Genomic DNA, 13,918 nt, shown 5'->3' with positions numbered 1-13,918 from the left:
TCGTCTGGGGGGGAAAAACTCACCAGTGTGAAAACACCTTTACAGTAGTTAAAGTAACTTGTGTTCCATGCTTGATATACTATGATATTCTCTCCAGTCACAGATGATCTGTCCTTCACTAAAGCCTTCTTCATCCACTCATCTGTTCTACATGTCCCTTTCCCAAAGCGCTTTCACTTCTCATTACGTTTCGCTGCTTCTCTTCCTCTCACTTTCCTTCTGTTCACCCCTCCTCCTGTTCACTCGCCCTACCATTCGCCACCTCCCACCCTCCATTTTACTCAATTTCGGTCACACTCCCACACTAACTCGGTGGTTTCCAAACCTTTCAAGTCGGGACCCGAAAGAGAGATTCAGACGTTTGCCCAGGCAGGACTCAGACTAGTGAAAATAGCATATCTACTGCAATGGTCTGCTCACAGGACTTTCAAACAAAGCTCTTCGTCAACTCCAACTAATTCAGAATGCTGCTGCTTTGAGTCCTGACAAAAACTAGAAAATATGACCATATTACACCAATCCTAAAATCCTTACATTGGCTACCAGTGTCCCAGAGAATTGATTTTAAAATTGTATTACTTGTCTATAAATCTGTTTGTGGCTTTGGGCCCAGCTACATCTCAGACATGCTGAAGCCATATGAGCCCTCCAGAACCCTTATGGTCATCTGAGGCTGGCCAACTGATAGTTCACCCGATATCTGGAACAAAACATGGTGAAGCAGCATTCCACCATTATGCACCACAAACCTGGAATAGCATTCCAGGTTACATTAGAAAATCCCCAACCATAGCCGTTTTTAAGTCAAATTTAAAAACGTATTTATTTAACATTGCATATCCCAATTAACTGTGTTTCTATTAAAGGTGGGAGTATCTGTTGTAATGTAATGTAATTGTATCTATTATCTGTATTCATTTTAAAGTGCACTGTTGCACTCTGTTTGTTTTTATTCTGTAAAGCACTTTGAATTGCCTTGAGTATGAAAGGTGCTATATAAATAAAATTGCCTTGCCTTGCCTTGCCTTGCCTACAAGCTCACTTGTAGATCGGCTATTTTCACTACACATTATTAATATTTATTTATGGACTTTCTTAGATGTGTTTCTTTCATTATTTTTCTTTCATTTATTTAAAATGTATTTATTAACCCATTTTGGGGGCGGGAACCCCTTTTGGTGTCAGCATTATGTTATGCTTTAGCTATTGAAAAATAGCAGATCTACAAGCTCATAGCACCCTACAAGCTTGTAGGTCTGCTATTTTTGAAAAATCGGCTTTTTCAGAAAACTGTCAGGATGTAGAAGACTTTTTTTTAGAATCTGATCTCAGGTCAGAATGGGTGAGTGACCCATAAAACATGTTCTGTGAGTGACCCACAAATGGGACCCACAGTTATCGGAAACGGTGCTCTAACTCGTCTCCCTCTTTCTCCCTCATCTCTGCCTGGATCCCTCCGTCCTGATTCGCCTCCTGTCCGGGTCCCTCCATCCTGATTGGCCTCTGCCTCGGTCCCTCCATACTGATTGGCCTCTGCCTCGGTCCCTCCGTCCTGATTTGTCCTCTGTCTTCACGCCTCCAGCTCCTGGTTTTGGAGCCGTGGTTCCACGGCCGCATGCCGGAGGGCAGACAGATGGCCGAGAGGCTGCTCCAGGAGTTCTGTGCCGAGTCCGGAGGCAGAGACGGCACCTTCCTGGTCCGGGAGAGTGGCAGATTCGTCTCAGACTACTCTCTCACCTTCTGGTATACTATGTCCAGTTGATTCATATTATGTTAGAGAGAGCACAACTCCAGACTACACTCTCACCTTCTGGTATACTATGTCCAGTTGATTGATATTATGTTAGAGAGAGCACAACTCCAGACTACACTCTCACCTTCTGGTACCGTGTCCAGTTGATTGATATTATGTTAGAGAGAGCACAACTCCAGACTACACTCTCACCTTCTGGTATACTATGTCCAGTTGATTGATATTATGTTAGAGAGAGCACAACTCCAGACTACACTCTCACCTTCTGGTATACTATGTCCAGTTGATTCATATTATGTTAGAGAGAGCACAACTCCAGACTACACTCTCACCTTCTGGTATACTATGTCCAGTTGATTCATATTATGTTAGAGAGAGCACAACTCCAGACTACACTCTCACCTTCTGGTATACTATGTCCAGTTGATTCATATTATGTTAGAGAGAGCACAACTCCAGACTACACTCTCACCTTCTGGTACCGTGTCCAGTTGATTGATATTATGTTAGAGAGAGCACAACTCCAGACTACACTCTCACCTTCTGGTATACTATGTCCAGTTGATTGATATTATGTTAGAGAGAGCACAACTCCAGACTACACTCTCACCTTCTGGTATACTATGTCCAGTTGATTCATATTATGTTAGAGAGAGCACAACTCCAGACTACACTCTCACCTTCTGGTATACTATGTCCAGTTGATTGATATTATGTTAGAGAGAGCACAACTCCAGACTACACTCTCACCTTCTGGTATACTATGTCCAGTTGATTCATATTATGTTAGAGAGAGCACAACTCCAGACTACACTCTCACCTTCTGGTATACTATGTCCAGTTGATTGATATTATGTTAGAGAGAGCACAACTCCAGACTACACTCTCACCTTCTGGTATACTATGTCCAGTTGATTCATATTATGTTAGAGAGAGCACAACTCCAGACTACACTCTCACCTTCTGGTATACTATGTCCAGTTGATTCATATTATGTTAGAGAGAGCACAACTCCAGACTACACTCTCACCTTCTGGTATACTATGTCCAGTTGATTCATATTATGTTAGAGAGAGCACAACTCCAGACTACACTCTCACCTTCTGGTACCGTGTCCAGTTGATTCATATTATGTTAGAGAGAGCACAACTCCAGACTACACTCTCACCTTCTGGTACCGTGTCCAGTTGATTGATATTATGTTAGAGAGAGCACAACTCCAGACTACACTCTCACCTTCTGGTATACTATGTCCAGTTGATTCATATTATGTTAGAGAGAGCACAACTCCAGACTACACTCTCACCTTCTGGTATACTATGTCCAGTTGATTCATATTATGTTAGAGAGAGCACAACTCCACCTGGACATTTGAGTGATTGGGCAAAATGTTGTTGAGTCAGGGCAGATGGGACTTTTGGGGGAGGGATCAGAATAAATGATGGCCTGTTCAAACTGCTTTGGGGTTGCCAAACCTTTCCATGCCAAGGACCCCAAATAGCCATTGCCTCTGGCTAGCGGGTTCGAGTGTTAGGTTTTCAAATAATCGTAGTGGAGTAAAAGTACAATAATTGGACCCAAAACAGTAGAAGTATTGGAAATCAGAAACAGCCAAGTAAAGTACAAACACCTCAAAACTGTACCTATAAAGTTACTTACACCACTGCAGCTTTGAATTGTAACTGTCATCTGGGTCCAATAATACCTGTACTGTACCTACAGGCGCGGCGGGCGAGTCCTACACTGTCGCATCCGCTCCGACGACGAGCACTCGTACTACTACCTGACGCCTCAGTTCCACTTCCCCAACGTGTACACCCTGATCCAGCACTACAGAGACAGCCCGCTGCGCTGCCAGGAGTTTGAACTGCGGCTCACAGACGCCGTGCCGCAACCCGATCCACACCTGCAGCAGGGGTCCGTCTTGTGTTTTATATGCCACTAGCTCTGGTCCATAGCTCTAATGCGTTTCATTTAGAGCTATGTTACTCTCAACTTCCGCCGCTCGCATGAATGCAGACCAGCCTCTCCTCTTTAGCGTAAATAAAAAGAAAGTTTTTGCTACTCACCAAAACAAAGGCAAGTTGTGTCATTAGAAAGCCTACTTTCCTTAGTGGACGCACTCTGAGCCCCCCACCACACGTATAAACTGTACTTTTTTATCAGAAAGGGATTTTCTTTCACCGGAGGAAAAATATTCTCTATGGGGCAGTTCTCTGGGCAATATCGGTAGAGGGCGCAGTGAAGTAACTAAAATAAAATAAAATCCGGTGGAAACAAAATCCCCTTTTGGCCAAAAAGTACAGTTTATACGTGTGGTGGGGGGCTCAGAGTGCGTCCACTAAGGAAAGTAGGCTTTCTAATGACACAACTCGCCTTTGTTTTGGTGAGTAGCAAAAGCGTTCTTTTTATTGTGTTATCTAGTCCTGTCACCATTACACATTTAAGTTTGACGATTTTATTGTCACACAAATAACTGCGATTAACGATTTCTATTGTGTTTCTTTTGCATTGAACATTGGAACGTTGCAATTTGTATCTCTGGTTGCCATTCAGGCTTCGTAATCACAAATTGCACAGGGAAAATGTGACAAATAACTTAAATGTATAAAAGAAATCACTGACGCACGCATTCATCTTTCCAAAAATAAATTGCAAAATAGCGACCGAGTGGCGCGCTACAAGCTTGTAGGTCTGCTATTTTTGAAAAATCAAAGAACCACTGACATAGAAACATAGCTTTTTCAGAAAACTGTCAGGATGTAGAAGACATTTTTAGAATCTGATCTCAGGTCAAAATGGGTTAATTATCACAACAAGATAACAAGAGACACATGCATATAAAACCCTAATATTAGACTTGCGTGTGTTGTTTCTCAGTTGGTTCTACAGTAATCTGAGCAGAGGCCAGGCAGAGGACTACCTGATGAGAATACCCAGAGATGGAGCTTTCCTCATCAGACAGAGGGAGGGAGAGCCGGACTCCTTCGCCATCACATTCAGGTACAGTGAGTTGACATTAACTTTACATGACACAATCCATTCGTCATTGAATCTGACATTAAGTCAACAACACACAGCCACAGTATGTTGGCCCTGAAATACGAACAACGGATGGGACACGGTGACAATGAAAACATACTGTATAGTCACAAAATACGATAGGATATGGAAAAAACATGGCATTGTGTGTAAATGTTACACACTTCAATGAATGAGTCCATATCAGTGTGGTTTGATTTTATGACCGTTTTACTGGACATCAAGGAACTGCAACAAGACAGTTAAACACACAAAAATGAGTGAGACACATGTTGTCCAGCTTATGCACCATCACCATATACAGGATGTACTGGTTTCCTCATTGCCTGACTGGCAGAAACATGCTGACTCACTGGAGTATATTGCCCCCCTTGTGGCTTAGAGGAGCAATCGCTCTGTTTTGTTCTTGGCAGGGCAGAAACACAGTGACTATTAGTATTTGAGACTAACATTACATAGAACAATGACAAAATGAAATACACTTATGCATGAACTTTTATCTTTTTAACTATTTGACTTGTAATGCCATTAACTGCATTATGAACTTGAGTAGAATATGAATTATAATTAAATAAACAACCAAAAAATAGGGGGTGGCTTTGGCTTATCCTACATAAACACAGATAAAATATCCATCAATCGCTACACATGGTCTATCGATAAATGTGTGTATTCTCTGTGTCCATATGTGTTCAAATATAATGTCTATGTAATTGCCAGAATTTTCCATATTCATACATTTTCCCTTAAAAAAAACCTGTACTATCCAGTTTCATACAGATTTAATTTCTTTGCTAAATGGTCACTGTTTCGATTTTAAATCATTGAATCGTATCGCCAATAACGAACCAATATTGTCCACGTATCGCTGTTACAATGTATTGTTACACCCCTAAAATGTTGTCCCATCAGAGGAGATGGCATGGTGAAGCACTGTCGCATCCAGAGAGAGGGCAGCATGTACCTCCTGGGCACCACCACGGAGTTCGAGAGTCTGGTGGAGCTGGTCAGCTATTTCAGGAAGAAGCCACTGTATCGCAAAATCAAACTACGCTATCCAGTCACGCCTGAGCTGGTGGAGCGCTTCAGCGAGGTGAGTGACGACGACCACGACGCAGGTCCTGCAGGGAATGAGGATGCATGTGTACGACGGAAAGACAGAGAGAGAAAGAGAGAGAGAGACTGGAGAGACTGAGCAAATGTGAGAGAGCCTGCAATTTGTTGGTGGCGTGGGTGGGTCTCTGTGTGGCTGCTCGTGTGCTCCACACAGGGAAAGTTTTGACTTATTTCACTTTTACCTCTGTCTGTCTCTGTATAGGAGAAAGATTGTGCTTCGCATTATGACATCAAAACATATGTGGAACCCAATGAGATCGAGCCACCAATGGTATGTATACACAGCAATGTAGTCAGACTATAACTATAACTAAATAACATCGCCTGGATGCAACTGGGACGTATCCTCAGTGATGTATCCCAAGGTCATCGGGGTTTCGGGTCTCTCGAACATCATAACCCCTCACTCAGGTGACCCAGCCGGGGTGATCAAGTCCCGACTTACGTCCCAGTAGCTTAGCTATACCCTCGAATCGAGGGTATAGCTAAGCTACTGATCGAGGGCTACTGATTGATGGGACTGATCGAGGGCCTCGATCAGTCCCATTAGGGAAAAACAAAGGCCACACAATCCGTTGCTCCGGAACTACGTGGGAGGAGCAGGTTGGCTCCTGCTCCTCCTACGTCTCACCAGGTCCACTCCTGCTCTCACCAGGCCTAGGACCCGTGCGTTGCACCAGACTCCCAGCACGGGTCACTTCATTCAGGAGTGGTGGATTATTTATAATGGACCTCCTAAAGGCCTCACGGAGGGTTTTTGGGGCTTCCTCCTCACGGAGGACACAGGCTGGGGGGCGCTAACCCATACTGCTCACCCGTTACATTGTACTGTACCGTTCACCGTTCACTGTGTGTGTGTGTGTGTGTGTGTGTGTGTGTGTGTGTGTCTGTGTGTGTTCTAGCCTCAGAGTACTGTTCGAGCCCTGTATGGCTACCAGGCCATGAGGCCAGATGAGCTCAGCTTCAGTACAGGATCTCTGATACACAACGTGGTTAAAGAGCCAGAAGGAGCCAGTGCATTCTCCGGCTGGTGAGGCCCCACACACACACACACACACACACACACACACACACACACACACACGTACACACGCACACACGCACGCACGCACGCACACACGCTGGGTCTTTTAACCCATTTAGGCCTGACGTCGAAATTAAAAAAAATGTCTTCTAAATCATGACAATTTTCTAAAAGATAATAAAAATAGCACACCTACAAGTTCATAGCGCGGGACTTATGAGCTTGTAGATCTGCTATTTTTCAATAGCTAAATTATAACAATGTATGTAACACAAAAAGGGGTTCCCGCTCAAAATGGGTTAATACTTAGGCTAAATTGCTTAAAGGTATATTCAGTGATTTCACTCAAAAAATCTTAGGTTTCGTTTTGGCTGTGGGACCTAAGCCTTCGTCCAATCAGGATAGAGAGTCAAAAACGAAACCTAAGGTTTTTTGACCCCCAGGGGTTAACTGGGGACAGGGAGGAACTCCTTATATGGTCAGCACACTCTATAGTAGAGAGGATTATCACAACAAAACAAAACAATAAGTGATATTTGAATTAAGTGAAATCACTGAATATACCTTTAACAACTTGAAAGCACATCATTCTGAAAGTATAGTAAAGCTATCCACAAGCTACTATAGCTTAGCTATCTATTTGTAGCGAAGCGAGTGCTCAACATTGATTGGTCACATTGCTCTGTACTCTCCTGCAGGTGGAAAGGGGACTATGGTGGAAGGCTGCAGCTGTATTTTCCGTCGAATTATGTTGAGGAAGTGTCCAACAATGTCCAGCCTGAGACAACACAGAAGGTACAGTATTTTAGTTGAAAGAACTCCAGGTCAGCGTCGCAGGCCCGCCCCCTTTCAGAACGACGAGTGGCCCAGGAAATGATTCTCCATTCATTTTCTCCGTAGGCTTTTCGAAAAGTATTTATATAAAGACTGTTTTACGCCGCGGACAAAGCCAACTCATGACAACACAACACAATATTTTAAAGAAGAAAAATAAAGGCAGGATACAACACTATTTGTTTTGTTTTTCTTCTTACAAATTATTTGATCGGCCCCAAAACATTGTAATTATTGTCATGATTTGTCACGATCCGAATTGGCTTTGTCCGTGGCGTAACCGTCTTTAAATAAATTATATTAAAAGTGCCGATGGGAGAATGCATGGGGCTTCCACTTCCTGGGCCACTCGCTTTTCTGAAAGGGGGCGGGACTGCGGCGCTCTATAGAGCATCGCAGGCTCTTTCAGAACGACGAGTGGCCCAGGAAATGGTTCTCCATTCATTTTCTCCATAGGCTTTTCGAAAAGTATTTATATAAAGACTGTTTTACGCCGCGGACAAAGCCAACTCGGATCGTGACAAATCATGACAACACAACACAATATTTTGTGCCGATCAAATAATTTGAAAGAAGAAAAATAAAGGCAGGATACAACACTATTTGTTTTTTGGGACTGTGACGCTCTATACTGCCTCTCCCTGGTCAGCCGGGCGCCTGATGGAGGGGGAAACTCCTCCCCCCTTCTCACTCCTCATGTATTGAAGGAAGCATGATCTCAGTTCAGGGCTCTCCCCAGGTTGGCAGAGGGAGAGTAGCGCCCAGGATTACAGCTTAGACAATTGGCACCGGGTGAAAAATGGATTACAAAATGGTGGGATAAAAAAAAAATATATATATATATATAATTAGAACGAAAATTCATCGCTTGGATGCACCTGGGACGTATCCTCAGTGATGTATCCCAAGGTCATCGGGGTTTCGGGTCTCCCGAACATCATACCCCTCACTCAGGTGACCCAGCTGGGGTGATTAAGTCCCGACTTACATCCCAGTAGCTACCCTCGATCAGACCCACTAGGGAAAGACCATGAGGGCCACACAATCCGTTGGATCCACTCCGGAACTACTCTGCCCGGGACTGGGAGGTACAATTCTGGCATGTGGAGGGACTATAGGCTCTGTGGGTTGCCTCCTGTCCGGGCCCCTCCTACGTCTCACCAGGTCCACTGGTGCTCTCACCAGGAGTACCGCCAGGACCTGTGCGTTACACCAGACTCCCAGCACCAGGACCTGTGCGTTGCACCAGACTCCCAGCACCAGACACTTAATTCAGGAGTGGTGGTTTCTTGAGCCGCAATGGTTCTGCAGGCTCCACCTGGGCAACGGTGGTACTGCAGGCTCCGCTTGTGGTCTCGAATGGCCCTCCTAAAGGCCTCATCGAAGGTTTTTAATTAATTAATTAATATGAATTAATTAATTAATTGATTTCCACACAATCCACACAATCATTAAGACTAATCACTGCAAGCCTTTATTTGATGTATTTGGGCTGTGACACAGGATGAAGACAACCCATTGGGTGAGCTGTGTAAAGGTGTGGTGGACATCTCCAAGTGTACGATCAAAAACAGCTGTGAGTATATCGCTAGGAATTCACTTCTTTTTTTTTGCTAGTACCAGCTTCTTATTAGAAATGCAATTATTATATGTATAGGCTATACATCAACACATGTAAAAATATAAATCGAATCCAAACTCGGATGTGTAACCCCTGAATGTGTACTGTGTATGTGTGAGCATGAGTGCATATGTATACAATGCGTATTATGTTTACATTTGTCTGAGTGAGCACACTGCTGTGTGTGTGTGCACGCAATTGCGTGTGCTTACATCTATGCCAGAGTTCAGAGTTTGGGGTAATTCCTAATAGGTCACATTGAAAATGTCTGTGCGTCTTATTAGGTTCATTAGGTCTGGACGGCGTCACCCCCGTTCGCCACGGGTTCGTTTTTTTGTCCAAACGCAAAGTACGCAACGCCACATGTACTCAGTGGAGCCCCAGCCTTATATGCAGTATTACCCCCTTAAGTATTACCCCCTTAAGCTCATAGCACGCCACCGAGTGGTGCGCTACGAGCTTGTAGGTCTGCTATTTTTGAAAAATCGAAGAACCACTGACATATAAACATAGCTTTTTCAGAAAACTGTCAGGATGTAGAAGACATTTTTAGAATCTGATCTCAGGTCAAAATGGGTTAACTCCCTAACTTCTCCTTCCTGCCTAACCCCTCTCTCTCTCTCTCTCTCTCTCTCTCTCCCTCTCCCTCTATCTCACTCTCTCTCTCTCTCTCTCTCTCTCTCTCTCTCTCTCTCTCTCTCTCTCCCTCTATCTCTCTCTCTCTCCCTCTCTCTCTATCTCTCTCTCTCTCTCTCTCTCTCTCTCTCCCTCTATCTCTCTCTCTCTCTATCTCTCCAGTAAAGGACGGGAAGAATGGGAAGCCCCACGTGATGACGCTACAGGACGTGGAGAATGAGAGTCTGCAGTTTGACTTGGCGACGGAGCCCTTGGAGGATTTCCATGAATGGTACCAGGCGGCCTGGTCCCATTCCCACACCACACAGACTCCCATACATGAGGCTAGTATGAATGGTACCAGGCGGCCTGGTCCCATTCCCACACCACACAGACTCCCATACATGAGGCTAGTATGAATGGTACCAGGCGGCCTGGTCCCATTCCCACACCACACAGACTCCCATACATGAGGCTAGTATGAATGGTACCAGGCGGGCTGGCCCTGGTCCCATTCCCACACCACACAGACTCACATACATGAGGCTAGTATGAATGGTACCAGGCGGGCTGGCCCTGGTCCCATTCCCACACCACACAGACTCCCATACATGAGGCTAGTATGAATGGTACCAGGCGGCCTGGTCCCATTCCCACACCACACAGACTCCCATACATGAGGCTAGTATGAATGGTACCAGGCGGGCTGGCCCTGGTCCCATTCCCACACCACACAGACTCACATACATGAGGCTAGTATGAATGGTACCAGGCGGCCTGGTCCCATTCCCACACCACACAGACTCCCATACATGAGGCTAGTATGAATGGTACCAGGCGGCCTGGCCCTGGTCCCATTCCCACACCACACAGACTCACATACATGAGGCTAGTATGAATGGTACCAGGCGGCCTGGCCCTGGTCCCATTCCCACACCACACAGACTCACATACATGAGGCTAGTATGAATGGTACCAGGCGGCCTGGCCCTGGTCCCATTCCCACACCACACAGACTCACACACATGAGGCTAGTATGAATGGTACCAGGCGGCCTGGCCCTGGTCCCATTCCCACACCACACAGACTCACATACATGAGGCTAGTATGAATGGTACCAGGCGGCCTGGCCCTGGTCCCATTCCCACACCACACAGACTCACATACATGAGGCTAGTATCCAAGTAGCCTGGGCACCATTTCATTTAGGGTATATGATCCTGTCGGGAGCGGATGACATCGTTACGTCATGTTGTAGTATTGTTTTGTAGTCGACAGGCAGGAACAACGGGGCGGCAACTTCCTTTTTCCCTTAAACCAATTTTTCTCAATAAAAGTTACAGGCTACGAGAGCTTTTATTGTGAAAAATGTTGGATATACTGTATCTGTGGAGATTTAACTGATGAAACAGATGCAGGGATTTGCGCTGGTGAAATAGATTAGCGATTTGAGCTGGTGAAATAGATTAGCGATTTGAGCTGGTGAAATAGATTAGCGATTTGAGCTGGTGAAATAGATTAGCGATTTGAGCTGGTGAAATAGATTAGCGATTTGAGCTGGTGAAATAGATTAGCGATTTGAGCTGGTGAAATAGATTAGCGATTTGAGCTGGTGAAATAGATTAGCGATTTGAGCTGGTGAAATAGATTAGCGATTTGAGCTGGTGAAATAGATTAGCGATTTGAGCTGGTGAAATAGATTAGCGATTTGAGCTGGTGAAATAGATTACCGATTTCGCCATTTATCTGTCGGCTAGTGTGCAATATAGGCCTACATTTTTATTGCCTGTAATGTAGTCAAATCTGTAATGTAATCTGTAATTCACAATACATTTTTAATCTGTCATTTAGTACAGATGTATTAGTGGAAGACTATTTCATATTTTGTAATTCTTATTGTCTCGTTGCAAAAGGAACCCCTTTTGGTGTTAGCATTATGTCATGCTTTAGCTATTGAAAAATAGCAGATCTACAAGCTCATAGCGTGCCACCGAGTGGCGCGCTACAAGCTTGTAGGTCTGCTATTTTTGAAAAATTGTGAAAATATTTATTTTAGAAAACTGGAGGATTTAGAAGATTCTTTTTTTTAATTTTGAGATCAGGCCTCAATGGGTTAACCCATTCTGACCTGAGATCAGATTCATACGAGGTTTCCACTGGACACACACTGGTCTGATTAACCCATTCTGACCTGAGATCAGATTCTAAAAATGTCAGTTGTTCTTCGATTTTTCAAAAATAGCAGACCTAGAGCTTGTAGATCTGCTATTTTTCAATAGCTAAAGCATAACCTGTCTTTTTTTCTGTCCAATTCCAGGCCAAGTTGCAAGAGGAAGTGAAGAAGAGGCCCGAGGTGGCCATGGAGATGTCGGAGCTGGTGGTCTATTGTCAGCCTCGCAGCAAGGACAAAGACAACTTTGGTATAGCGCCCATGCACGCACGCACACACGCATACATATACACACACATATATATACACATATACTGTACATACCCACATACACCACCACCAAACAACAGACATGCATGCACAAAATACTCAAATCCAAAACTATAGACAATTTGAAATATACTCACAAATATAGCCTCATCCATAAGTAAAACGACCAATTTCAACAAATCATATTGCATTTTTAATGTATGCATTATGCATGTATGCATACAGCCCTCACATCAGCCTACGTTTTGTAAATGTATCATCCCATCAGGTTTGGTTTTTTATACACATACATTCATGACTTATTTATTTATTTGTATGTATGTATTATGTGCTGACATTGTAGCGTGCAGATTAGTCATATATACAGTATTACGCACTTTATGATGTTCTCTCTATCTTTCTTAACTGCAATGATGAGCCTGCACAACCAAGAATTTCACCCACCTGTGATGTGACACTAAAGATTGATTCTGATTCAGATTCTAATTCTGATCCCGGTACACAGTGGAATACACATACAAAGAGGTCCGCTCCTTCGTGGAGAACAAGATTCCAGAAACGAACCGGATCCCGGCCTTCTTAGAGTACAACCGCAAGGGTCTGAGTCGGATCTACCCCAAAGGCCAGCGCGTGGACTCCTCCAACTATGACCCGTACCCTCTGTGGGCGGTCGGTTGTCACATGGCGGCGCTCAACTTCCAGACTCCAGGTCAGTGGGCTGGGTCTGAGCACGCACTAATGAACTCAGGGACAAATTAGCCATTGGGCGTGTGGCCGTGGCCCAGGGGGGCCTTGGCTCTCAGGGGCCCTTCAGGGAAATCGGACCGTCAGGTACTAGGTTTGACACCCTGACATGGGCTCCTGGGGCCCTTCATTGGCCATTTATTTTGTTAAATGTCGGTCAAAAATGTGATAAAAACACTGACAAACATAAAAATGTCGCACGCACACGCGCTACGGGGGCCCTGCAAAGATTACCGGCCCAGGGGCCTTCGTGGGGGTTAATCCGTCCCTGAATGCCATGCAAGAGACAAATCAATTTAAGTTTAGCCATGCGTACGTACCACCTAATAGCCGCTTCAATGTATGAATGAATGAACCACTGTAAAGCGCTTTGAGTAGTTAGAAAAGCGCTATGAAAAAATGCAATTCATTATATAATATTAGAAGTGTTCGGTCAAATTCTCTCCGTTATATTTATATTCTCTGAAACATTTCTAAATCTATTTGGCTTGTTTTTGCATTTAGTAAGTAGGATCAGGAGGTGAAATTGAAAAGCTGCACCAAATTCAAAGCCATGTGGCCCATAGGAGTCTTATCTCCTGCTTCTGTAGCGTGAGCCGTGAGGCGGGAGTCGGCCGCGGGACGCTAGTATTTCTTATACCCAACCCAACCCTTAATTGCTGCTGAGTGCCAAACAGGGAGGCACATTTTTTAAAGTCTTATGACTTGTCTCCAGTGTTGAATTGACTG

At 44.4% G+C, this 13,918-nt stretch overlaps 1 protein-coding gene across 1 annotated transcript in view; it reads left to right on the top strand.

Annotated features, from left to right (window-relative positions):
* The window catches only part of plcg2 (phospholipase C, gamma 2), a 33,619-nt gene that overhangs the window by 14,145 nt on the left and 5,556 nt on the right, over positions 1 to 13,918 (top strand). The window contains exons 17-28 of the mRNA XM_080762245.1: positions 1,583 to 1,743; positions 3,476 to 3,670; positions 4,634 to 4,756; positions 5,708 to 5,888; positions 6,114 to 6,182; positions 6,814 to 6,941; positions 7,634 to 7,730; positions 9,273 to 9,345; positions 10,189 to 10,418; positions 11,041 to 11,106; positions 12,323 to 12,425; positions 12,951 to 13,154. Coding sequence (XP_080618371.1) covers positions 1,583 to 1,743; positions 3,476 to 3,670; positions 4,634 to 4,756; positions 5,708 to 5,888; positions 6,114 to 6,182; positions 6,814 to 6,941; positions 7,634 to 7,730; positions 9,273 to 9,345; positions 10,189 to 10,418; positions 11,041 to 11,106; positions 12,323 to 12,425; positions 12,951 to 13,154 — 1,630 coding nt within the window. The remainder of the gene's footprint in view (positions 1 to 1,582; positions 1,744 to 3,475; positions 3,671 to 4,633; positions 4,757 to 5,707; positions 5,889 to 6,113; positions 6,183 to 6,813; positions 6,942 to 7,633; positions 7,731 to 9,272; positions 9,346 to 10,188; positions 10,419 to 11,040; positions 11,107 to 12,322; positions 12,426 to 12,950; positions 13,155 to 13,918) is intronic.

This window comes from Protomyctophum bolini (genome assembly GCF_963924005.1).
Source record: "Protomyctophum bolini genome assembly, chromosome: 4".
Classification (NCBI taxonomy): Eukaryota; Metazoa; Chordata; class Actinopteri; order Myctophiformes; family Myctophidae; genus Protomyctophum; species Protomyctophum bolini.
The sequence above is the reverse complement of the archived record's forward strand: the minus strand, read 5'-3'. Positions and strand labels throughout refer to the sequence as shown.